Source organism: Vipera berus (genome assembly GCF_964194415.1).
Source record: "Vipera berus genome assembly, chromosome: 5".
Lineage (NCBI taxonomy): Eukaryota > Metazoa > Chordata > Lepidosauria > Squamata > Viperidae > Vipera > Vipera berus.
The window spans coordinates 94,006,218-94,033,351 of NC_138207.1; the positions used below are offsets into that span (position 1 = coordinate 94,006,218).

Below are 27,134 nucleotides of genomic sequence, written 5' to 3' on the forward strand. Positions count from 1 at the left end.
AAAGCATTCATATGGGGGAATTACATCTTTTATTGGTAGAAATTTGCTATATTGAGTTGATGGTTTTTTTGATGGGTAACATTATCAGATGTAGCAATACGGGGAAGCACCTGCTAAGTAAAGTTTTGATATTAATATTGTCTACCACTGATTTGATACTTTATGGAGATTTTTTTTCTTCACAGGCTTTAAAACTTTGAAAAAATGCAGTGGTGCATGGTATTGTGCTCATTTTGAAAGCAAATGATAGCTCTGCACAATTCTCTTATCGCACATTGCTAAAAAATTCTTCTTTACCCCACAGAAAAAATACATACAAGAAGAGTTGCAGATAATGAAATAGGATAATGATGAGGCTAATATCTCAAAGAAGAAAGAAAGCACTGGTAGCTATTGCTGAGAGGGCAAACAGTTTTAGAGACAAGTGCAAGAATAGTGAATTGCTGTTTGCAAAGACATCACTAAGGCATGTGAAACCTTACAAAGTACCCATTGTGTTGTTTCCTTTCAGGGTAAGCAACATTACGCAGTGTGCAAAAAACAAGTAATAAGCTGAAGATACAAGATAAGGGAAAAAGGGAGTTCAACTAAAATTAGTTTCTGCCACTTGCTATTTCTCCATACTCTCCTATGTAACCATTGGACAATGCTATGGATTCAGTGTAAGGTAGTAATGGCCTACCCCAATCAAAGCATATACCCTATCTAACATTATTTGTAATATCTGCAGTTTAAAAGCTTTGCACATCAATAGGGAGAGAGGCCAAAAATGGAAGTCTGGAATCAAAAAATTGAGAAGGATGGAAAGACTGTAAAGAAATGTCTTCAGAATTGACAAATGGCACAGGTGTATAAATGCTAAGGTGTAAGATGTAGTACAAATTCTAAATTTAGATGTAGTATGAAATTTGTCATTGGCCTTGCATCCTTCCTTGTCTTATTTTACACATTCCTGACACAATAGTAATTTCCCTTCAGCAAATCTGGCATTCAGAACTATGTTAAGGGGTGGTAGTTGTATTCCAACTTTCCTCACATCTTGGACAGACTGCTCCTTTTTAAACTCTTCATAAATCCTCTGTGTTGTACCTGAGGATTGCTTCAAACATCTCTGCATATTCTGGTTTTTTCCCCCCAGAATGGCTACTTTCGTTCCATGTAATTATGTAGGGGCTCTAAGTGGCAAGATTTATCCTCTGCTTTAAATAGGATACCTTGGTTTTCTTTTTCATTTCTTTGCTTGGAGCCTGAATGTTCTATTGCAGCAAGCTCCTATTTCTCTTTCCACTGAAAATGTAGTTTAGCAGGATTGTTTCTGTTTGGCTTTTGGCAAATAGCATTTTCATGTGTGGTTCCTTGATAAGTGAGGCATGCATAGCAGAGATTGTGGCTCTAGTATATCTCCAAACCACTGCTGTGTGTCTTGATTAGTTCATAGCTATCCATGTTGTCCAAATCATTGCATAGGCCACTGATAACAGGAAAGCAATTAAATGTGATTTGAAAAACCGCATATACTGACTCCTTTTAGACATGCCATTTATGGCCTTTGAAGCAGCACAGCTTCACCTGTTTCAAACTTCTTTCCCTTAGAAGTTCATTGAATTTACATACCCTGGCCCTGCCTTCTCCCGTGGTGTACCTACTTGAGAGGTACTACCACCTGTCATTCTCATAATCTGAGTCTGAGAATGGTAGGATTCCTATGTATGTTGCCTTTCCAGGGAATAAAATGCAAAATTGGAAGGGGAAATGAAATCATTTCTATAATGCATGCTGCTAAGGTTGTAGCATAAAGATGTATGTCTATAGATTTTAGCCTTCCTTAAGAAGATAAATTGGTTTTGCCAAAAATAAAACCAAACATAACAAAAACCAAAAATAACTAAAAGATACAATTTTGTGCAAAAGTGGATCAGTTTTCTCAGTAAACTGTAAAATTATGCTGATATGCTATAATTACTGATTTCAGAGAAATGGCTTTCAAGTAATACATCAGCTCCCAAGAAATTAATGAAGACAAAAGTCAATTGGAGATTCAGGCTAAAATTATACAGAATGTTCTACATGTACAGAGAAGTAAAAATTAGATAGGGTAAGACTTCTAGAATATCCAAAGACTAACTACATTAAAATTCAGCACCGCATCTGATTAATTTAGTTGTATGTACTTAGAAATAATACTTAGATTTTTGAAAGCACAAAATATTTTTCTCTTAAGGAAAGCCTTGCATCTGATCTCTGACTAGATTGAGTTTAACTTTATTTTAATGTTACAGCAACAGAATATTATCTGGATCTTTTGAAAGAAGATAAGCATTAAATACTTCTATAAAATGTCTACCTCGGTACTTCAAGACTGATTAGTGAATGCTAACTGGGGAAAAAATACTACATTTGGTAATTTGTTTAAATAGTTACACAGTTGGGGAGTAATCTTGACAGTATGATTAATGTAAAAGCATATTCTATTTTCCATTTTTTCCTTAGTATGTTTTGTGTTGCTTGCTGATTTATCTTTGATTTGGTAGGAGTTGAGTAAACAGACTAAAACGCTTTGTGTTTCTGTGTTAGACAGTTTTTATGCCCCATAGATAATGTTCAACATTAGAGTGATTTTATAACATGCTATTATAGTATTGGTTTATAAAAGGTAAAGGTAAATGTTCCCCTGCACATGCGTGCTAGTCGTTTCTAACTCTAGGGGCCAGTGCTCATCTCCGTTTCAAAGCCGAAGAGCCAGCACTTGTCCGAGGACGTCTCTGTGGTCATGTGGCCGGCATGACTAGACACCAAAGGCACACGAAACGCTGTTACCTTCCCACCGTAGTGGTCCCTATTTTTCTACTTGCATTTTTACATGCTTTCGAACTGCTAGGTTGGCAGAAGCTGGGACGAGTAACAGGCGCTCACTCTTACACGCGGCACTCAGGATTGGTTTATAGCAAGTGGTTTATTGAAGACAAAGGGATTGTTTTTTTCTTGACATCTTAATCTTTATGAATAGGACTATTTCTTATAGTTTCTTGAAAAATATTAAAAAGCTATTTTGCACTTAGAAAAGCCAGGAAGTTTTCTTTCTTTTGCCTTAGTTCTTAATGATAAAATTCTGCAGAATTCAGATAACTTGCCAATACTTTTTCATTCCTTTAGATGGGTCGGTGATCCCATTGGTGGAACTGTCAGCAAAGCAGGTGGCGTTTCACATTCCATTTGAAGTAGTGGAAAAAGTCTACCCACCTGTGCCTGAGCAACTGCAGCTTCGTATTGCCTTTTGGAGCTTTCCAGAGAATGAAGAAGATATCAGGTAGTATCCCTTATTATTATTTTCACTAAAATGGTATTTGCTTTGACTTCCTGCAAACAAGGAGTAAGTTAAGCTTTTCAGTTTTTTCAGACTCAAGTTGTGCATCAAAAGCTTTCTATCTCAGAGATGTAAAGTTTCCTCTACTTCAGGTTATAAAGTTCAAATTTCAGATTTTTCATTGTGCTCAATTCATTTAATTAACCAATTTATTATGCACACTAAATTGGTTAATTATTTAAATTAATTAAGGATAATGAAAAATCTGAAATTTGAACTTTATAAGCTGAAATAGCCCCTTCATGGATTACTGCCTTGTCGTGGCGAAGGGGCTTGCGTAATTCAATGAAGCTATGAGCTATGCCGTGCAGGGCCACCCAAGACGGACAGGTCATAGCCGAGAGTTCTGACAAAACGTGATCCACTGGAGAAGGAAATGGCAACCCACTCCAGTATCTTTGCCATGAAAACCCTATGGACAGTACCAAAAGGCAAAACGATATGACGCTGGAAGATGAGCCCCTCAGGTCGGAAGGCGTCCAATATGCTACTGGGGAAGAGCAGAGGGCTAGTACTAGTAGCGCCAGAAAGAATGAAGCGACTGGGCCAAAGCCGAAAGGACGCTCAGCTGTGGATGTGTCTGGTGGTGAAAGGAAAGTCCGATGCTGTAAAGATTTTTTCTCCATAGGAACCTGGAATGTAAGATCCATGAATCAAGGAAAGCTGGACGTGGTCAAACAAGAGATGACAAGACTGAACATCGACATCTTAGGTATCAGCGAACTAAAATGGACAGGAATGGGTGAATTTAATTCAGATGACCATCAGGTATACTACTGCGGGCAAGAATCCCTCAGAAGAAATGGAGTAGCCTTCATAGTCAATAAAAGAGTAGGAAAAGCAATACTGGGATACAATCCTCAAAATGACAGAATGATCTCAGTTCGAATCCAAGGCAAACCATTCAATATCACAGTAGTCCAAGTCTATGCCCCAACCACCAGTGCTGAAGAGGATGAAATTGACCAGTTCTATGAAGCCCTACAGCACCTTATAGAACTAACACCAAAAAATGATGTCCTTATCATCATGGGGGATTGGAATGCTAAAGTAGGAAGCCAAAAGATAACTGGAATAACAGGCAAGTTTGGCCTTGGAGTACAAAATGAAGCAGGGCACAGGCTGATAGAATTTTGTCAAGAGAATACGATGGTCATAGCAAACACTCTTTTCCAACAACCCAAGAGATGGCTCTACACATGGACATCACCAGACGGTCAACACAGAAATCAGATTGACTATATGCTCTGCAGCCAAAGATGGAGAAGCTCTATACAGTCAGTAAAAACAAGACCAGGAGCTGACTGTGGCTCAGATCATGAGCTTCTCGTTGCAAAGTTTAAGCTTAAACTGAAGAAAGTAGGGAAAAGCACTAGGCCACTCAGGTATGAATTAAATCATATCCCCGTTGAATATACAGTAGAGGTGACAAATAGATTTAAGGAATTAGATCTGATAGACAGAGTGCCTGAAGAACTATGGACAGAGGTTCGCGACATTGTACAACAGGTAGCAACCAAAACCATCCCAAAGAAAAAGAAATGCAAGAAAGCAAAATGGCTGTCTGAGGAAGCTTTGCAAATAGCTGAGGAAAGGAGGGAAGCAAAAGGCAAGGGAGAAAAACATAGATATGCCCAATTGAATGCAGAATTCCAGAGAATAGCTAGAAGAGATAAGAATGCCTTCTTAAATGAACAGTGCAAAGAAATAGAAGAAAACAATAGAATAGGGAGGACCAGAGATCTTTTCAAGAAAATTGGAGAGATGAAGGGAACGTTTAATGCAAAAATGGGCATGATAAAGGACCAAAATGGCAGGGACCTAACAGAGGCAGAAGAGATTAAGAAGAGGTGGCAAAATTACACAGAAGAACTATACAAGAATGAGCTTAATGTCCCAGATAATCACAATGAGTTGGTCACTGACCTCGAGCCAGACATCCTAGAATGTGAAGTGAAGTGGGCCTTAGAAAAGCTGAGCAACAACAAAGCTAGTGGAGGTGACAGTATTCCAGCTGAGCTATTCAAAATCTTAAAAGACAGTGCAGTAAAAGTGCTACACTCAATTTGCCAGCAAATTTGGAAAACTCAACAGTGGCCACACGATTGGAAAAGATCAGTTTACATTCCAATTCCAAAGAAAGGCAGTGCCAAAGAATGTTCAAACTATCGCACCATTGCACTCATTTCTCATGCTAGTAAAGTCATGCTTAAAATCCTACAAGCTAGACTTCAGCAGTATGTGGATCGAGAACTACCAGAAGTACAGGCAGGATTTCGAAGAGGCAGAGGAACTAGAGATCAAATTGCCAACATACGCTGGATCATGGAGAAAGCTAGGGAGTTCCAGAAAAACATCTACTTCTGCTTCATTGACTATGCTAAAGCCTTTGATTGTGTGGATCATAACAAACTGTGGCAAGTTCTTAAAGAGATGGGAGTACCAGACCATCTTATTTGTCTCTTGAGAAACCTATATGCGGGTCAAGAAGCAACAGTGAGAACTGGACACGGAACCACTGATTGGTTCCAAATTGGGAAAGGAGTCCGGCAAGGCTGTATACTGTCACCCTGCCTATTTAACTTATATGCAGAGCACATCATGAGAAAGGCAGGGCTAGATGAATCAAAAGTTGGAATTAAGATTGCCGGAAGAAATATCAACAACCTAAGATACGCAGATGATACCACTGTAATGGCAGAAAGTGAAGAAGAACTAAAGAGCCTCTTGTTGCGGGTGAAGAAGGAGAGTGCAAAACTTGGGTTGAAACTTAACATTAAGAAAACCAAGATCATGGCATCTGGCCCTCTCAATTCCTGGCAAATAGATGGGGAAGAAATGGAGGTAGTGACAGATTTTATTTTCCTGGGCTCCAAGATCACTGCAGATGGGGACTGTAGCCAAGAAATTAAAAGACGCTTGCTCCTGGGGAGGAAAGCCATGGCAAATCTAGACAGCACACTAAAAAGCAGAGACATCACCCTGTCAACAAAAGTGCGTATAGTCAAGGCTATGGTCTTCCCAGTTGCAATGTATGGCAGTGAAAGTTGGACCATAAGAAAGGCTGAGCGCCAAAGAATTGAGGCCTTTGAACTATGGTGCTGGAGAAGACTCCTGCGAGTCCCTTGGACTGCAAGGCGATCAAACCGGTCAGTCCTAGAGGAGATCAACCCTGACTGCTCTTTAGAAGGCCAGATCCTGAAGCTAAAACTCAAATACTTTGGCCACCTAATGAGAAGGAAGGACTCACTGGAGAAGAGCCTAATGCTGGGAAAGATCGAGGGCAATAGAAGAAGGGGACGACAGAGAATGAGGTGGCTGGATGGAGTCACTGAAGCAGTAGGCGTGAGCTTAAATGGACTCCAGAAGATGGTAGAGGACAGGAAGGCCTGGAGGAACATTGTCCATAGGGTCGCGATGGGTCGGACACGACTTCGCAGCTAACAACAACAACAAAAGCTGAAATAGACGAAATTTTACACCTCTGAGTGTAAGTTTTTGATACACAACTTTTGTGGTGAACAGTTATGTGTAAGCTGCCCAGAGTCATTTGAAATAAGATGGTCGGCAAATAAATTTAATAAATAAGCAGGGTATATCTACCTTTTTAAAGGACAGACTATCTAATCGGGATTTAGACTTCTATGACTATTTTAATTTTTGTATGGATGCACAGGGGCTATTTGGGTAACCAGGAAACTGCTAAATCCAGTGATTTATTTTTTGAGAAATTACAACTCTATAGCCTGTCCAGTTCAAGATCTGGTTGATTTGCAATGGAATAGAATAATGATTCATGTAGACAAATAGTTAAATCAGCCCAGCCTTCCAGATCCTCCTGGGTCTTCCTTACACTGGCAGCCTGGCATTTCAAAGGTGCTGGGGGAGATCTAATCTCATTTCTCTCTGTTATTGTCTGTGTTGGTCCCCCATTCAGGGTACATCTTATTACTATTAGGCTTTCTATACTCTGCAAACTCCAGGAATTGTGAGTTTAAGCCAAATGGATTGGGTCTCTTATTGCTAATGTCTTCTAAGTTTGTTTCTTCAGCTGCCAAAGCCTTTCTTTATTCCCCCCTCCTAGTGGAGGAGTTTTCAGAAATATTGTATAATATATACATGCACACACTTACATAATTCCTGGTTGCTGATTCTTTTCTCCCATAGAACCTTTGGGTCCCTTTTTCCCAGTCTTATTCTTCTATCTCTTAACTTTTTTCCCCAACTCTTGAAGTTGTCTTCTGTCTTTTGATATTCTCAAATCAACTCCACAGTGTTCTCTGCTCTTGAGATCAGCAAGCAAATTTCCATTTGAAACAGGTGCCTTTTTAATGAGAACAGCTCCCTTTTCTCTTCTTATGCTATTAGGTGAAAGGAAGCAGGAAGGTTTTTTAAACTCCACAGCTATTTTCTCACAATTATAATAGGCACATGGAACTTTTTTGGAGAGAAGGTCAGGATATAAATGTCTTAAACTGCATAGTAAGATGTACGCTTTTCATGCCTAGTTAATAATCTATAATATATTCATTCTCTTGTAAAATGAAAATATGTGTGTTTTGAATGGATTTTTAATGTATAACTTTGAACTAAAACTCATAGCTTTAAACCTACCATTGCCTGTGTTTAAATTTTAAAAAAATAGACCCTGTATAACAGTCTTGAGTTGTATATGCTTTTCTATTTTGTCTGTAAAAAATGCTTTTATGGGTTTAATAGCTGTACAGAAGAGGCAATTTGACACTGCAAATTGTGACTTGCAATTAAGAATCTGTATATGATGAAATTGCCTCTATGTTTAATGTAGCCTTTTTTCACTGTGATATAATTTACTCTTTGAAATCTACCCATAATTTCTGCATTGTCTGTGGAATGGAATGCACTTGTCAGTCTCCATTGAAGATCATTCTAATAATACAATGATTTATTTCTTTTAGGTTATATTCATGCTTGGCAAATGGCAGTGCAGATGAGTTCCAACGTGGCGAGCAACTCTTCAGAATGAGGGCTGTTAAAGACCCATTACAGATAGGTATGATGTTTGTATCTTACAAACTGGAATTGGGACCTCAGAGATCAATGAGTCTAATTCACTTGCTTAGTGTAGGATCTGCTCTCCTTTACTTTACTTACACGGCTGTTGAAAATCTCATGTCAGATGTAAAAAATGTCTGAGGCAGATTTTGATGAGTATTAAACATATTCTATATATTTGAGTATGCTTTCTCAGCAAACAAAGTTGCACTATATCCTGACATCCTTAGAACTAGCTGGGGAGACATTTGTGAATTCTTCCTCTTAGATGTCTCAAAATGACAGAAAGGATTATTTGGATCCTCTTTGAGGTGGGCAAGTCTTAATCTATAATTGACTTTAAAATATTTTTTGCGGACACTTAAATCAGTTAAAATATTTTTGCAATTATTTCAAATAGGGCTACTCCTAGGTCATTTTTTAACTTTATATTTCATCTCCACGTTCATGTTTATAACTTGGTTATGTATCTTGAAACAGAGGCGGTCTTTATTTTTTCATTGTTGCTAAAGTCCATATTTAGAGCATTATCACTTTGTAGCCCCCAAAGCTTCGTATCAGGCTTTTGAAACCATTCCAAAAGTTTCCAATGAATTGTATTTTTAATAGCTGAAAAAAGGGAAACATGTTAGATACATGAAATAAATCATATTAACTATACTGAATTACTTCTGTGTAATTGTAGTAGGATATAGTTTAAGTATATCAGATTTAATTTTTGTCTTAGGCCTGGCAATGTTTTGGATTAAATTCCCCCATCATAGACTATACTTGCTCTGTTTAGAGCCCAGTAGTTTGAGGTATACAAGCAAGCCTCCCAGAGTGGTTGCTGATCTCCATAGGCTGATAACTGCTTTAATTATTATGGCAGTGTACTGTTATGTTTACTTCCTGTTTGTTAATCTATGTACTTTTAAGTTGGGGAGCCTGAGAAATTAGGACCCTTTACTACTGCATGAATGTAAAGCATTTTCAACTTTTAAGAGATATGTTTGGAAAACTTTAGTTACAGATGAAACATGTCTACTACAGTACTTGAGAACATTAAATGTGTTTGTCTTAGAAAAGGAACAGTGTGTTCTACCACAAAATAAGGAGATAAAGTTTCATCCATGGATTTATTAGATAGCTTTGAATTAAGTATTCATTTTTCTTATCCTTAAAAATTGAATATTGCTATTGAGATAATATTGTGGCCTACATTTTGGCTTAGTACCACATGAATAGCACTAATAACTCTGAAAAAATATCCTCTGGCTCATAGGCCACACGAATTCTGCCTTGTTACATTCAGATAATGATAGTGGGTTAAAACAATTTAATGATATTTTTAACAAGATGTCTCTGGTTTATATGTAATGGAAAACTTGCATTAATTGAAAGTGAAATTAAACTGCAAATGTCTTTTTTGGGGGCCATGAATATTAGCCCAAGATTGCATTATATTATGTGCAAACATGGGTAACAAATGTGCGTAGTGCTTAAAACATCTGATATAGTAGTTGTCAATAGAAAGGATTTTAGTTTAAATTTAGATGAGCATCTTCTATCCAAATGCAAATTTTTACTATGAAACTATCCTTTGAAAATAGCCGAAGTATATTATTTGAATTTTTTGTTGAAACTAGGAAGATTGAGTATTGCAGAGAATGGCTGTTTGACTGAATAGTATTTCAATTATACATCTGAGCTACATTTTGCTCTGCTTCAGTGACTGTCAGACCATAACTTTTGTCCTGCTCTCCAACAGGTTTCCATCTGAGTGCCACAGTGGTACCTCCACAGATAGTGCCACCCAAAGGAGCCTACAACGTGGCAGTAATGTTTGACAGATGCAGGATCACCTCATGCAGCTGTACTTGTGGAGCTGGGGCCAAATGGTGTGCCCATGTGGTAGCCCTTTGTCTCTTTCGGATACACAATGTAGGCTTTGAAATATGGCTGTTGTTTTATTGCACAGTAAAACATAAAAGTCAAGTATTCAGTAATGAAAAGTTCTGTTGATTTTAGTTTCTGTTTCATTAGTTGACTCAGACTTGAAAAAAGGTGTTTGTTTAATACTGCTTAGCACAGAATGTTGAGACACAGTTACTTTGGAACAGTCAATGCTGCATGTTAGGTGATCTGCCTCAAAAAATCACTAATGGATGCATACTCTTTGATATGTTTTGGTGAAGAAAAAATACCTGCATTATTTCCATATTTTTAAAAAACCTGGAAATGAGACTGGGCTGCCCACCAAAATGAGTTACTTTATAAAATATACATATGCTAGTCCAGTAACAGAATTTACAGCCCTGTCCTCAATTTCCATCATAAGCTGATTATTATAAATGGGTTCTTGAGAAATTTGAGAAACTGTATTAAAATTAAAGCAATATTCTACCATTATGGCCCAGTTTTTATCTTTAATAAGTAGTTTTTCTTGGTATGTAGCAATTTTACATTCATGTTCTACAGAATTTGGCTTAACATATAATTTGTATTTTCTTCTCTAAGTTTTACTGACTCGTAACTTTGAGGTGACCCATTTGCTGTCCTATGGGAAGATTTTTATAATAAATGAAATAGGAATACAGTTAGATTTAAGAATAACTAGCAGAACTCTGACTTAAAAATATTACTGAAATTTGTGTCTATAGAGCATTATAGAGGTTTTCTGTAGGGATCAACATGTTTCACATGAATTTACAGAGATCTTTAAATCAATTGTTTAGGACAAATCACAAGTAATATTTTGGTATTAGTGACAGCCTCATCCCCTAAATATGTATAGCTGAGCTAACATTTTCAATGAAAATTTTGTTGTACTTACAATTAGATTTCTGACAGTTCTCAAACTGAAGAGTCACCCTCATCATTTGTTGCCAAATTATTTTTACAAGTTATGAAAAACCGAATATAAGCTAAATTGTAGTTGCTCTCATTTTCATAGAATAGAATAGAGCTGGAAGGGATCTTGAAGGTCTTCTAGTCCAGCCCCCTGCTCAAGCAGGAGAACCTATATCATTTCAGACAAGTGACTGTCCAATCTCTTCTTAAAAATCTCCAGTGATGGAGCGTCCACAATTTCTGAAGGCAAGCTGTTCCACTGGTTAATTGTCCTCACTGTTAGGAAGTTTCTCTTTAATTCCAGGTTGCTTTTCTCTTTGGTCAGTTTCCAACCATTGTTTCTTCCCTTGCTCTTTGGTGCTTTGGAGAATAGTTTGACCCCCCTCTTCTTTGTGGCAGCACCTCAAATACTGGAATACTGCTATCATGTCGCCCCTATTTCTTCTTTTCTTTAGACTAGCCAAACCCAAGTCCTGCAGCCGTTCTTCATATGTTTTAGTCTCCAGGCCTTGGATCATTTTAGTTGCTCTTGTCTGAACTTTTTCCAAAGTCTCAACATCTTTTTAATAGTATGGTGACCAGAATTGGTTGCGGTATTCCAGTTGTGGTCTTAGTAGGGTATTATAAAGCGGTACTAATACTTTGCGTGATCTTGATTCTATGCCTCTGATATACAACCCAGGATTGTATTAGCTTTTTTAGCTGCTGCTGCTGCACACTGCTGACTCATAGTCAAGTGATTGTCCACTAGGACTCCAAGGTCCCTCTCACAGTTACTGTTTTTGAGCCATGTCTCGCTTAATATTTGATTTTTTTCTGCCTAAATGTAAAACTTCGCTTTTCTCCACATTAAAATTCATTTTGTTGTATAGGGCTCATTTTTCAAGTTTGTCAAGATCTTTTTGGATCCTGAGCTTGTCTTCTGGGTTGTTGCCTATTTCTGCCAGTTTAGTGCCATCTACAGATTTGATGAGTCCCCTTTCTATTCCCTCATCTAAGTCATTTATGAAGATATTAAAGAGTACTGGGCCTAAGACGGAGCATTGTGGTACCCCACTACTTACTTCTCTTTATGTGGATGTAGTGCCATTCTCTAATGGCAGAAAGTGAAGAAGAACTAAAGAGCCTCTTGTTGCAGGTGAAGAAGGAGAGTGCAAAACTTGGGTTGAAACTTAACATTAAGAAAACCAAGATCATGGCATCTGGCCCTCTCAATTCCTGGCAAATAGATGGGGAAGAAATGGAGGTAGTGACAGATTTTATTTTCCTGGGCTCCAAGATCACTGCAGATGGGGACTGTAGCCAAGAAATTAAAAGACGCTTGCTCCTGGGGAGGAAAGCCATGGCAAATCTAGACAGCACACTAAAAAGCAGAGACATCACCCTGTCAACAAAAGTGCGTATAGTCAAGGCTATGGTCTTCCCAGTTGCAACGTATGGCAGTGAAAGTTGGACCATAAGAAAGGCTGAGCGCCAAAGAATTGAGGCCTTTGAACTGTGGTGCTGGAGAAGACTCCTGCGAGTCCCTTGGACCGCAAGGCGATCAAACCGGTCAGTCCTAGAGGAGATCAATCCTGACTGCTCTTTAGAAGGCCAGATCCTGAAGCTAAAACTCAAGTACTTTGGCCACCTAATGAGAAGGAAGGACTCACTGGAGAAGAGCCTAATGCTGGGAAAGATCGAGGGCAATAGAAGAAGGGGACGACAGAGAATGAGGTGGCTGGATGGAGTCACTGAAGCAGTAGGCGTGAGCTTAAATGGACTCCAGAAGATGGTAGAGGACAGGAAGGCCTGGAGGAATGTTGTCCATAGGGTCGCGATGGGTCGGACACGACTTCGCAGCTAACAACAACAACAAGTGCCATTGAGGATTACTTGCTGAGTACGGTTTGTCAACCAGCTACAGATCCATCTGGTGGTGATGTTGTCTATCCCACCTTTTTCTAGCTTACTAAGCAGCAGGTTGTGGTCTACAGTGGGGCTTTCTTCTAAAATGGTCTGTAACTTTCAGTTGTGAAGTGCTTGAAAGAATATTATATTGCCCCTTTCACAGGCTTCCAGTCTGTTTCTGGCTTAATTCCAAAAGGATAGGCAACCAGTTTCCTCCAAAAGTTTTCAGCTACAATTTTCTTATGGTTCAGTCAGCAGATGTTAGGGGAAATAGAAAAAGCATTTGAAAGAGACTAACATACATGAAGGAATATTTCCTTCTGTTTGATTCTTCGCCTCTGTTTCTGAAGGCTTCCTTCAGGAGAGACTTATGAATTGAAGAGAGACAGGCAGCTTCTTACTATTTGTAAAACACTATTATCACAAAAGTTGACAAAAGGATTTTTGGGTGCCTGGTGGCCCTTGCATTATCTCAGTTATGTTTAGCTCTCTTATATCTAGTTAACTTGGATGACTTTGTGATATTTTACTCCTTTTGTTTTAAAGTAATTTTTCATTCTGTATTCTTAATTCATTTGTCTGCTGATCAGAACACTTCTTGTTGGATAATCTAAATAGATAAAAATACAGCAATATAAATGAAATAGAAAACATTTTTGTGGCTTTGAATAATGGGATAGGCAGGCATTTTTATTTACCTAGTAATAAACTTTGTAAATACACCGCTAGGTATGATGAGTCTATATCTGCATGGAAGCAGTGAGGAAACATTGACTGCATTCATTTGAATTTTTTTTGTGTGTAATCTGCTTTAAAAAACAGTTCTTGTGTAAACTCTGTTTCGATTTCTGAAAATACAAATGAAAACTCTTTTACTTTTTTTGTAGAACAGTTTTTTATCCACTGGGAAGAAGAATTGGCCAAGATTCATTTATAGAGTTTAAATTTACAGTTTTGCAGAATTTTTCTTTGATGGTTTAAGAAGCTTAGAGAATGACATGAGGGATTTGGACATAAGTTGTTGAAAGGACAGATATTATTTCAATTAGCCATAGTTTTCAAATGAATAACGACCAGATCAAGAGTTTCCAAAATATTATATGGTTGCTGTATAATAAAAGCTACTTTACTTATATATTTTTTCCTAGATATATTATATTGGAAGCACATATAACAAACAAAAGGTTTTAAATGCTCTTGATTAAAAACTATCATTATAAGAAGTCTGGGATCCTCTGAATGTCAAGAATGTTGATTAGAAGATAGATTTTTATTGCAAACTGGGTGGCCAATGCTAAATTTTGTGGAAAAACTACATGAAGGAAACTGCTTTCAGCCTATTATATGCTAATGCAGAACCAAATTTTTGTTTAGGGTGAATGTATCATAAAGAATTTCTTTATCTAATAACAGAATGACTTATCTGTGTGGAGTGAAATAACCAAAAGGAACTATTTTGATGCTAGCCTCCTGGAAGTCATGTTATAACACATTGATTTGGTGGCTTATGAATTTTCAGACTATTTTTGTTAACATGTTAATCCGCAATCAATAATACATTGCTGCCCGTAGGGTACTTCTGCTCCATACATCCAGCTAGTCTTTCCTTAATAACAGGTCACTTAACGACTGTTGGAAGTTACAGCAGCCTTGGAAAGTGTGTTTTACAGACTGTAAAGCATTATTAACTGTTGTAAAATATCACACTACCTCTTCCAGTCATGTGACTGCATTTTGGGGATTTGGCAACCAATTTGCATTTACCACCAATTGCAGTGTCCTGCAGTCACAAGACTGTGATTTGTGTGGGTTGTTATTTTTGCCATTTCCCAGCAGAAAATGTCAAAAAATGCTCATTGGATATGCTGGATTTGCCTAATGAACATGTCTTTTGCTGTAGTGACTCTAAATAAATACAGTTGTAAAAATGAGTCAAGTCACATGGTGACCTACTTAATGACCACCTGATTTGTGACCAGAATTCTAGACCCAATTGTCATAAATCAAGAATTACCTATGCTGTTTCCAAGTAAATATTGATTGAGCATCAATGTACTCAAAGTCAATCATACCAATATATCTTATTTTGGCTATAGTCTACCATCTTGCTGTGATTCATAGATAATCATCCTTACCAAAGCCTGATTTTAATAAACAACACTATATATATATTCCAAAAATGGCTTCTTATGCAGCTTTATCTGCCCTTGGGAGAATTATTTAACAATAAACATGACATTCTGTTAACTAAATAATCTTATTTTTCCTTCTATCTCTAGGCATCTGCAGTTTGCTTGCGAGCTCCTGTCTCTGAGTCCCTGTCTCGACTACAAAGAGACCAGTTGCAGAAATTTGCACAGTACCTCATCAGTGAACTCCCTCAACAGGTAGATAGCAACAAAAGTGGAGAGTAAATCCAGATTATACTCTATGGATGTGTTTGTATTTAATTCTCTTGAAAAAGTTGTTCCTTGTGTGCTGAAATGCAGATGAAAAGATTGTGTTCTCTCATACTTTTTGAATACTATTTGTATGCTTTAGATTTAGGAATGTTAGTGATCTGAGTAAATTACCACTTGCACGTGGTTTAATAATTTTGATGAGCAACATGTAAGGATTTTTGAGTTTAATTTTTCAAGTTTAACATTTATACTTTATAAAATTGCACAAAATATTTCAATTTGACATACATTGCACACTTTTACTAATCTTCTAATGCCAAACCAGATTGTGAACAAAACCCAATAAAATTTTGGGATGAATACTAGAATAAAAGGCAATTCAGAATAAAATCATGTAACATAACCAATGATCAGAAAATGTAGCAGAATATTCCACAGTGAATTAAACAGACTAATGAAAGATAGGAACATCTTTAACTGTTGGATTAGAAGCCAGTTTTTATTCCCTCCAGTCATATAAGAGTGATTATTAAAAGCTGCTAAGACTGTTACTGTCTTTCAATATGATGCTTCTAATCTATAGTCAGCTATTTCTTGTCTGACAGTCTTTGGCTTCTGCTTCATGAATAGTTACGAAGAAAGGAATACATTGTTTGATTACATAAAAGTAATTACCTATAGTTTACCTACTTAGAAAAAAATGTTTCAACAGAAAGCAGGCAGTATAAGCTCAAACCAATTGTTCAGTTGCATAGCTGCAAATAACTTCACTGTTTTTGTACTATCAAGGATCTTTCTTTGACCCTTTCTGTATTGTCTCTGCATGAATGCTCAGTTGAAGGTAACTTGTACAGGGAGGTTAACATCCTCTGCAGGGTGTTTGTTCTGTTTCTAAGTTATTTTTTTAACTACCGTATATACTTGAGTATAAGCCGACTCGAGTATAAGCCGAGACCCCCAATTTCACCCCCAAAAACTGGGAAAAGTTGTTGACTCGAGTATAAGCCGATCCGCCGTTCTGCATGCCTCGGAGGCTGGATCCGCGCTCTGCAAGCCTCTGGGATCCTGGGAGGCCTAATGCAAGCACCAGCCCGCCTGCCTCAGGTCTCCCCCACCCCCAGATACTGGGCTTCAGCACAGCTGGCTGTCTTGCCAAAGAGAAACATCTGGGAAGGAAAACCCTGTCTTACCTCTTTCCCAATTCTGCCTCTGCCCTTCCTCCTACCAAGGTGTTCTGGGACTAGTTCCCTAGCCTTTTGGAGCTTTTGGTGTTCGCCCATCAGCTGTCTACGGGGAGGCAACAAAGCTGCCTCTCTAGGCTTTGAGAAAAGGCCCCTTGCACAAAAGGCAGCTTCAGGACGAGCTTCCAAAAACCCTTTCCTTCCTTAACGCCCTCCCCACCTTCCCCCAGAAAGCCATATTTCTTTTTTTTATTGAAAATTTTTATTGAAGTTACAATATTATCCCCTCCCCAACCCACCCCAGAACCCCTCCCCCTCCCCCATATTTCTTCAATAACAAAAACATAAAAAGCTGGTTGGGATGTACTCGCTGATTTCCCCCCCCCCCTTTTTTTAGATGCTAAAACTAAACTCTCCCTCTGCCTTCCAACCAATATCCCTTTTTAAAATCTTACCTTGGCTCCAGATGGAAGAGTAGAGGAACTAAGCTAGTAAGGAGAGAATTTTTTTCTGCAACTTTTTACTCCTGAAGTAGTAGTAGTAGTAATAGTAGTAGTAGGAATAATAATAATAAATCCCTAAAAGTTGTGCCAGAAAATGGAGGACGCTGGGTCTTTGCAAGTTTTAGCTGTCTGTCAGACTGCCTGAAAAGGGCGGCCTTCAGGCAGCCAGGCAGACAGCTAAAGCTTGCAAAGACCCAGCGTCCTCCATTTTCTGGCATAACCTTCGGAGATTACTTTAAAAAAAAACAACAAAAAAAACCTTCAGAGGAAAAACAGCTGCAGAAACATTTTGTCTCCTTGCTGGCTTGGTTCATCTACTCTTCAGCCAGGAGGGAGTCCAAGGCCTAGAGAAGGAGAGCTTTGCAGCATCCCTATGGACAGCTGATGGGCAGACAGCTGAAAGAAGCAGGCAGGCAGGGCGCGGAGGAACGGAGACCTGCAGGTCTCGGACGGCGGTGGCTTGGGAGAGGTGCGCGCGATCCCGGAAGCACCAAAGCCTCGGCCGCGCACAAGTCCTCGGTAAGTTTTTTTGTTGACTGGAGTATAAGCCGAAGTGGAATTTTTCAGCCCAAAAAGTGGGCTGAAAAATTCGGCTTATACTCAAGTATATACGGTAGTCTTGGGAGTATACCAAGCTATTGTGATGAGCATTGGATAGAGTACTGTTCTCAGGCCATATAATCTAAATGATGGATGTTCACATTTCTAATTAGGCATACAGATGTAGCAATATTCTAGTAATCTGGTGTTGGTGGAAACTATTAACACAAATGTGTGTTACCATTTTGCTTACAAAGTATAGTTGTAGAAGAACTTGGTTAGACAAATAATATCTAATGTATATCAGTTAAGGAGTTATGCTGGGTGGCTTAGGTAAATGTTATTTTTGAATTTTAATTGGAAAACTCATGTGGAAAGAGGTATACCCTGAGAAATGAGATTTCAGACAGTTCAGAACTTTAAAATTAGAACCAAACTGAAGACCTATAGATACCTATAGAAACCTTTAGATACTAACGAGCAGTGAATATGTTTTAGTATGAAAAGAAGAGCAAGGATTTCTGTCCCCAACAGCAGCCAACTAGGTTTCTGTAAGAAGCCTACTCCCTTGTGCCTGTTCCATAGCAACAGGTCTGAGAGGAGAGTCTCTCAGATGTTGTCTCAGATACTGAAGCTGATTGTGACTAATATTAATTCTTATGCATGTATCCAACCTTCTCTGGAAATCTTTCAGAGCAAATCTTAGCAAGTTTCATACTTTACCATTGAATTGTGTGAAGAAGAATGGTTTCATATGCCTAATTTCCATGAATAGCTTATTAGTCTCATATTACACCCCCCCCAAAAAAACCCATTCATACTTGATTACATTAAATACTACAATGTAAGTAGTAGTCTTTGAATTTTTAAGCCCCATTCAGGTTGAAGATACGTTTTAAGAATTCTTCCCTATCTCCTTCTACTTTTACCATCCTTAATAATTGTAATAACCTAGTTATGCCTTAATTTAATGTAATAAACCTGGTTATCCATAGTTCACCTCAGTTTCTTATCACTTATAATCCAATTAAGAAACAGACTTTGCAAGATTCCATTTCTTTCACATAATCCCATCATACTATCTTGGAAATAAGGGCATTGAGCCCATCTCCTGTTCAGTGCAGGAATCTAAATTAAAGCATCTTAGCAAATGGTTGTCAGCTTTTCCTTCAAGGCATCTGGAGAAGGCAATCACATTACTTTGGATAATTGGTTCACAATTGAATTGCTTTTATGGTCCCAGTAAGCTTTTTTACTAGTATTTAATTGGGAAGCTTTCCTATTATTTAAAATCTATATTAATCCAAATTACTCTATTCTTTACTCTGAAATAATGTAGAACAGTTCTTGACTTGACTTTTGTATGTTATCCTTTTAATGGACTGGGCTGTTTGATTGGTATTGTTGTATCCATTGCTGTTTTCTAGTGATCTTTAATATTTCTTCATAGAGACTTCATAGCCTCTAATCTGCTGATCATTTTTTTATCCTTTTGAATCTGTTTTGAGTTTCCTGAATCATTCCTAAAAATATAGTGCTTAGAATTAGACATAGTTCATGAGATAAATGGGTGACCAATACTTATTGGCTTCTTTGACAATATTGATAAAGAATACGACTATGCTAGTGCTATCTGTTAAAAGCTATTTTTAAAGATCTTAAAGGCCAAATATTCTCTTCGTGACTAGAGGTAAATGCATATTCTATTACTGAAAATAAATAGCAAACATGAAATTGCATCAAATGCACTGCTATATTATGGTACTTTCTTTGAAAAAGAAAGTGAGGTGAATGGTCTGGAATGCTTCTTTCCCCATCTGTTCTAAGTGTTTAGCAGTCTCTTCATTTCTATGTAGGTAGTAATATAGTAGTCATCTTTTAGCACTTTATTTCATCTGATTTTACTGTCTTTTAAACATTTTGCAGTTGGTTATACCATGTTTTTACCTAATAGTAACAAAATCTTGTAGCAGTGGTTTAAGAACAGATTGGGATTAAAATATGAAATGAATTTAACAATTAGCTCTGAGAAAGTGGCAGTTGAGTCAGGATTTCAGTTTTAATAACATTTTGTTGAAATATTTTTATTTAAATCTGTTTTTAAAAAATACATTATGTCTCTGGTGGACAAGTTATAAAATCTTGTAATTAAATTTGAATAAAGTTCTGTTTCTCTTTTCTGTGGTTACAGTACTTTAGTTTAGTAGTTGTAGCCTAGCCTTTTAGAATATTCTCCACAAGAAAGCTACTCTTTGGAACCTGCTCAGAACAGATAAACCCTACACACTTGTGCTCTGTTGAGATTTTCTTCCTTTTCCATTTTTAAGAGTTGGAGGTTTTTGTGTATCTTTGGCTATTCTTCCACTTTTTTTACTCCCATTATCATTTTTTTAAAAAAACACTGCAGTTTTTCCTACTTATCTTGCCCCCCCTTTTTTTAATACCAGCAGATGAGATCTGTGAAACAAGCCTAGATAAGGAAGAAAATACAACAAGTCATTGGATAAAATCGTTGATTGATTAGTACCCCTAGGCCTGCCTGCTAAGGGATCACTAACTACTGTCTTGTCTGTACGTGCATGCAACTTAATCAGAGCAATCAGAGCTTGAAGTGCTAATTACTTTGCATAAACCTGAAATAGAACAGCTCCTCCATGGATACTGATGTTCCCTTCCATGCCTGAAGGTGACTTATTTGAAACAGAAATCAATTCCCATGTTTGTGCTCCATCAGCTACCTGCCAAAGCATATAAGGTGGGATGCCTATTTATTCTATAGAAATAAAAACCATATGGTTTTTTTTCTTTTTCAAATAGCAGCAAAGAACAAAAGTTCCAATTTATCTCAAGAAAAAAAAAGAAAGAAAAGAAATAACCAGGTAGACTTCTTTTTATTAATGGAGTATTTTCAGAAAAAATCCTGTAGTTAAATTAGCTGGCTGCCTCTAACTACTTACATTCTGAGAAAGCATATTTCGCAGTCTATTCCCAATTCCCCTTTGAGAATCCTGACCCCAAAGGAGTTGCATAGGCCTAAGGAATATAGCATGATGGCAGTTTCATAAAGAGAGATAGTAAACATTTATAGTGGTTTCTTTGACACAATGGATTATGTGGCTACCCAGAGCCTCTGCTCTATTATAGATTAAAGTTTTCAGGCAGATAAAGCAGTAGTCAAGATGTGATTATGTTAACATGCTCCTATGCTCTTCTTCCAGAGCAGTAGAAGTGCTATGTAAATCCTATTGTATATCCATAGTCCTTGCAGTTTAGAACTGCCTCTAAACTAATCTCTCCCAATTGTGGCCATTCTTATTGAAAAGAATGATGTAGTCAAGAATGTGGAAATAGATCTTACCAATGTGATGATTATTTTTTTATTTTATTTGTACCTTCCCTGTATTATTTTTAAAAAGGCAGCAATCATGTTCACAACACCTTTTTGTTATTTTCCTACAACAATACTGGCGTGAGGTGAGTTGGGCTGAGAGAATGACTGGCACAAAGTCTCCCAGATGACTTTCATGATTAAGGCTCTGGCTTTCTGTCCTGGTGCCTTAACCACTAGACCAGCAGTAGGCAACCTTGCTCTTTTATGAGTCGTGGACTTCAACTCCCAGAATTCCTGAGCCAGCATGGCTCAGCTTGGAAACCTCTCCCTTTCCCCTCAGCATGGCTGGCTCAGGAATTCTGGGAGTTGAAGTCCACAAGTCATAAAAGAGCCAAGGTTGCCTACCCCTGCACTAGACCAAACTAGCTCTGTCATAATCGCTACAGTTTGGCTAATAGCAAACAATACAGGTAGTCGTCGTCTTACAGCAGTTCATTTAGTGACCATTCAGTAGAACAGCACTGAAAAAAGTGAGTCATGACTGTTTTTCATACGACCTTTGCAGCATCCCCATGGTCATGTGATCAAAATTCAGACACTTGGCAACTGACTCATATTTATGATAGTTGCAATGTTCCAGGATCCTGCAATCACCTTCTGTGACCTTCTAACAAGCAAAGTCAGTGGGGAAACCAGATTCACTTAAGAACCGTGCTACTAACTTATTAACTGCACTTGATAACTGTGGCAAAAAAGTTGTAAAATGGGGCAACATTCACTGAATTACTGTCTTGCTAAGCAACAGAAATTTGGGGCTCAATTGTGGTCATAAGCCGAGGACTACCTATACTGAAAAATTGTGGAAGTATACTTGTATGCTAAGAATAATTTTTTGTAGTAATGAGCAGAAGATAGCCAATAATTTGGGGTATGTTTGCCGTCTTGAGCTATTTATACAAATAATAAAGTTGTGAAAAAATAGATAAATCATCAGATAAATTTTTCCTTCATTGCAAAAATGATATTCCTAGATTCCTAGTGATGAGAGCTTCTTCTACAATTTCTTGCCCATATGTGGTTATATTGATTTCATACTGTTCATTGACTCATTATGACATTTGGGAAAGGAGAGAATATATCTATGACAGATTCAGATCTTCCTTGCCTTTCATTTCAAAACATTTTCCTAGTATCTCCTAGTATCAATATATATATATATATATATATATATATATATATATATATATATATATATATATATATATATATATATATATATATGTGTGTGTGTGTGTGTGTGTGTGTGTGTGTGTGTGTGTGTGTGTGTGTGATAATCAAAGACTGTTATAGCAGTTTTGGTGAAGAGAGTGCCTTAGAATGGACTTTCTGCATCATGCAGTCAGCCCACTCAAGGTCTTACATAGCTTTGATTTGGATATCCTTTCTTCCCTGCCTCAAGCAGAACTAATTATATTGCATCTCCTTAGCTTTCATTTCAACAGATGTAAAGCATAAGTGTACCACCAGTTGTGGATGAATGAAAAAGTGAAATAACAGAACATTTAGTAATGATAAAAAAGCAATAACGCTTCTTATTTCCAGAGAATAGTAGATTTTTACTGGAAATATAAGGAAAGAGAAAAGTTGCTGTTAGATGTAGTAGTGATATTGTGTGATGCAATAGTTAAATGTGACGGATTCTTGCATTGAATGGTAGTTAACAAAAATGTTGCTTAATAAGCAGCCTCGGTTTGCATTTAATCTATGATAAATGGCTTCAAGCTAACTAATGAAGTTTTTGCTCATCTGTTTGTGTTCTGGTTGATGTTTGTAGCATCCTGGTTTGGGGATGCTTCAGGACTATTTATTGATTATAGTTTTTTTGAACTTTCTGAGATGTTCAGTTTGCACTGTTCTCATAATTATGAATAGTTTCTTCTAAACAAATAATTTCTTTCCACTGAATAAAAGAATAGGAAAGGATGTTGGACATGCCGTATTAAGGGCTCCCCAACCTTTGAAAATACAAATGGAATTCTGTGAGATATCAGATAACTGCAGTGTGAAAGTACAGAAGTTCTCATGGGTTAAAAACAGAAACACTGTCCTGTAGTCCCAGTAGTGCTGCAAGATACGTATATGATCATCAACATGGAGATGGAACAGGAGCCTCCCCTTGTTCTACTTTCAACACTAAAAAGTCCTCTGGCATGGAGATTCTTTTCCAATTCTCCTCAATTCATCTCTCATATGCACACAAAACACAAGCATGAGAAGACTCTGTGTTCCTACTGATACCACTTGCACCAATTAGACAAGTGGGGAAAATCTTGCTGCTTTTCCCCCAGACCAAGAAAGGGTTTCCTACCAAAGGTCGCTGCTTTTACCTTTGCTGAACTGTAGATAAACAAGGGGCGACATTTACTTTGCCACCATATACAAAATAAAAAAGACTTTATAACCCAGTGTTTTTTCAGAGTTCTCTACTAACATGCAGGTAAATAGGGAATGTGGGTACATTTCTAATAAATGTAAACAGAACAGGCCAAAAGTGAACAGCATGTTGAGTCCATAGCATGAATCTAAACATTCAGGAACATTGTACTGTTATACAGGTGGCTTCTCTCCTTAGCTGATGGCAATCCTTGGCATGAAATATTATGAGCTACTTCAGTAGAGCTTGACTTTATTACTATCACATTTCAGTTATATGCCTTCATTAGATACTGGCTAGTATTTTTCATTTTTCCTTCTCAGGAGAACTTTATAATTGTTCCTTTAGGCAGAATCTCGCCTATCTTTTGCCATTCTGGTCTCTTTTGCTAATTTCTAATTGTTCAGGTTTTTAAACCAACTTCCCTAATATCCAAAGATATCCATTTAATTCAGCTAAGTTGTTATAGACCTTTCAATCATAAATTCCAAGATGATGTATCAATCTTCTCTTGCATATTTCTATCATAATTTCTTCAGTTTTGTTCCATTTCAGTCAGGCCAAAGACCAGCATGGTGTGCCTCTTCTGCCCCCTCAGAAATTAAGATAATTGTCCAATCAGTTTTTAAAATGTATTAATTTTCTTGCTCTTAGGATACTTGCTGCCTGAGGTGTGGCCTGACCCCACTCTTTTGGTCTTCCGGAAAGGTATTCAAACCTAGTTTTGCCCCCAGGCTTGTGGTCCTGATGGGGGCATTCTGTGTGGTTAGTAGATTAATAGGGAAGATGCCACCACTGTTCTATCCTTGCCTTCTGTTTTTAGTTCTATATCTACTGTTGCTAATATTTTAATATTTATTATTTTTGTTGTAAGCCGCCCAGAGATGCTTTGCAGAGTGAGATGGGCAGCATATAAATTTAATAAAGAAATATATTTATAGCTTGTAAGCCGCCCTGAGTCTTCGGAGAAGGGCGGGATACAAATGGAATTAAAATAAAATAAATAAATAAAAATAACCTGGTGTTTTTTCAGAATTCTCTATGGTAGGTGACCATGAGTCATTTTCCATGGGAATTGTGTCATTCTAGTCCTTCAACTGTCAGGCTTCTATGAGCAGGATTTAGCTAAATCAACCTCCTTACACTTCCCATTTTAGCTCGGCTTTTCAGCCTTCCCTGGTAGAAGACTGCAGACACGGCTCAGTTAAATTTGAGTACCTACTACAAAATTAAACCATACACAGAACTGACTGCCTGCTGCAGTCAAAAAGTCAAGAATTGCTATATACTCTGAAGCATTTAAACTCAAGGCTTCCTGCTCTCCCCAATTTAGGATTAGTTGACATGGTACTTGGCAGCCTGAAGTCAGGGAATTATGGCATCTTTACATCCCTAGTCTGGGAACTGCTAGTTCCTCAACAGCCTCCATCCGTACAAAGGAAGTCTCATGATTCACTAGGTATGTCATATTCTTCTGTTCCACTTCGTCTAATCTTTTATTTTCTTCTTTTTTCTTTAAAACCTTTTTCTGGTAGTCTTTCAGGAGGGTTTTCCACCTTTCCTCTAAAAATACTCAAATTGTCCCTAATGAGAAATATCGCCTCAGTAGACCTTGTTATAGCAAGCAGTAAATTCATGAACAAGACAAACTACTTAAATAAATAAATAAATAAATAAATAGATGAATAAATAAGTTGGATATACAAGGAGATTCCTCAAGTCCCTTCGTCTTCTCTTCCAACAGAGCCGTTTGTTGCACATGTAGTTTATGCTGTCTTCAGGCAGAAAGACAAACATGGTACACATGCTGCAAGGTCACTGGAAGAGCTCCAACAGTGTCCATGGAGGTATGACATCTAGATGAATCCATCATCTTCCAATTTCTTTGCTAGAGACCCGCATAGCATTTTCCTACCTGCCCAAAATAATTGTTACTTCATCCTGAGTGCCTACATTTGTGATAACAGTAAACGTTTCTCCAGACCATGATAAATCCAAGAGATAGGCGTTTATTGTAGATTCTTTGCTCTGTGCTAATAATGAATGTTCACATATTTACATTTGAAGAAATATATTTTACTAAATAATGAAAATAAATTTTAAAAAAGGTTAATACTTTGTCCATGGAAGTAAAAACAGATGTTACCCTTTTATAGTACAAGATTTCCAGGCCTAAAGAAGCACATAAATGCAATATATAAAGAACCAGACTTTTGCCTCAAACATAGCAAATAGAATAAAATAAACACAACTAATGTTGAAAACTATGGAATACATAAAGTCACAGAAAAAAGCTTTATTCCTTTACATACGAAGATTTTATATTTGACAGTACAAGTTTACAGAAAATCTGTTTTGGGATGTTTTGATTCTGATATAGCTATCTTTAAAAACTTCTATAGAACAAAATAATTTAGATAAAAGTGCTTCTTTGTAGCACATATAGTTTGGTCCTGATGCCATTGCTGTCTAGGTTTCACACTTGTTAGAGGTTTTGGAAGAATCAGCTGAGGTCCTGGGTGGGTAACCATCTTAATATGAAGTAGACAGACTTTGAAATAAGAAGATTGTTGCACATTATTTATATTAACATGAGATTAATATGACATAAAATGTTCTGTATGCTTGATGCTTGAAGGTGCAGTTTCAGAGCTGGAATATTCACCTTTTTTAAGTGTCTGTCATTTCCATACTTTGAGTTCTAGTCTGCAGATTGTTAGTGTAACTACAGAGCATTGCTGATAAAGTTTGCATTATGTTCTTCAGTGTATCCCCAACATTTGGACTGTATCAGGACATAAAAAACAGAATGTATGAGAAATGCCCAAAGTAATTATTATACAACTTTGGAATCACATATGATTTATAGTAATAAATGTGATAGGTGTTGTCTGTCAACAATTGAATTATAATTATTATAATTATAATTTATAACATGAATTATTATAATTTATATTTATTAAAATGTATTATTTTACAAAAAGACAAAGAAGAGGCCTGAACAATTTTGGAAATCTGGGGGGAAGGGGTGCTTTGCTTTATGAGATCAGTTTCCAGCTATCACAACAATCCTTGTTTATGTAGGTATTTTTTCTTTTTTAATTGGTTTAATGCAATAAACATATTTCCTTAAAAACAAATATATACACAGGAATATTAATACTTTAATATTTGTTTAAAAAGAAATATATCTAAAAAGCATACACACAGAGAATTAGGTCAGGCACAAGACATTTACTGGCTGAAGTGGAACAGCTAATAGATCCTGTTCTATATTGGCTGATTATATCAGTTTATTGTATAAAAGTTCTATATATTCATTAATTTGTTCATTCATTTGTTCATGCACTGTCAGACTCCAGACAGACAAGTATGAATAATATTGATGGATATCTCCTTTTTTAACCCTTGCAAACATAATTTGAAAAGGTCACCCTCCTTTAGCTTCATTTGTTTACTTTTTGTATGATTATTAGTACAGCAGCCCTAAAATGATTTACACTGAAGTACTCCATTGACTTGGGCTTACTCCTAAATCAGCCTTTATAGGAGTACAGCCTCATAGCATCACCAATATAGAACCATGTATGCCTATCCATCAATGTGCATATCAACAGACTGTA

At 37.2% G+C, this 27,134-nt stretch overlaps 1 protein-coding gene across 8 annotated transcripts in view; it reads left to right on the plus strand.

The window, feature by feature from the left end:
* ZSWIM8 (zinc finger SWIM-type containing 8) overlaps nucleotides 1-27,134 on the plus strand; it is a 77,842-nt gene that overhangs the window by 5,776 nt on the left and 44,932 nt on the right. For 6 of the 8 annotated variants that reach the window (XR_014026515.1, XM_081328352.1, XM_081328353.1 and 3 more), the window contains exons 2-5: nucleotides 3,154-3,307; nucleotides 8,302-8,396; nucleotides 10,149-10,321; nucleotides 15,400-15,507. Coding sequence is in view for 7 of the 8 variants with exons in the window: in XM_081328352.1 (XP_081184478.1) it covers nucleotides 3,154-3,307; nucleotides 8,302-8,396; nucleotides 10,149-10,321; nucleotides 15,400-15,507 (530 nt within the window). In the remaining variant the exon portion in view is untranslated. Of the gene's footprint in view, nucleotides 1-3,153; nucleotides 3,308-6,739; nucleotides 6,855-8,301; nucleotides 8,397-10,148; nucleotides 10,322-15,399; nucleotides 15,508-20,303; nucleotides 20,626-27,134 lie in introns of those variants that run through there. The other 2 variants (XM_081328355.1, XM_081328358.1) reach the window with 2 other exon arrangements.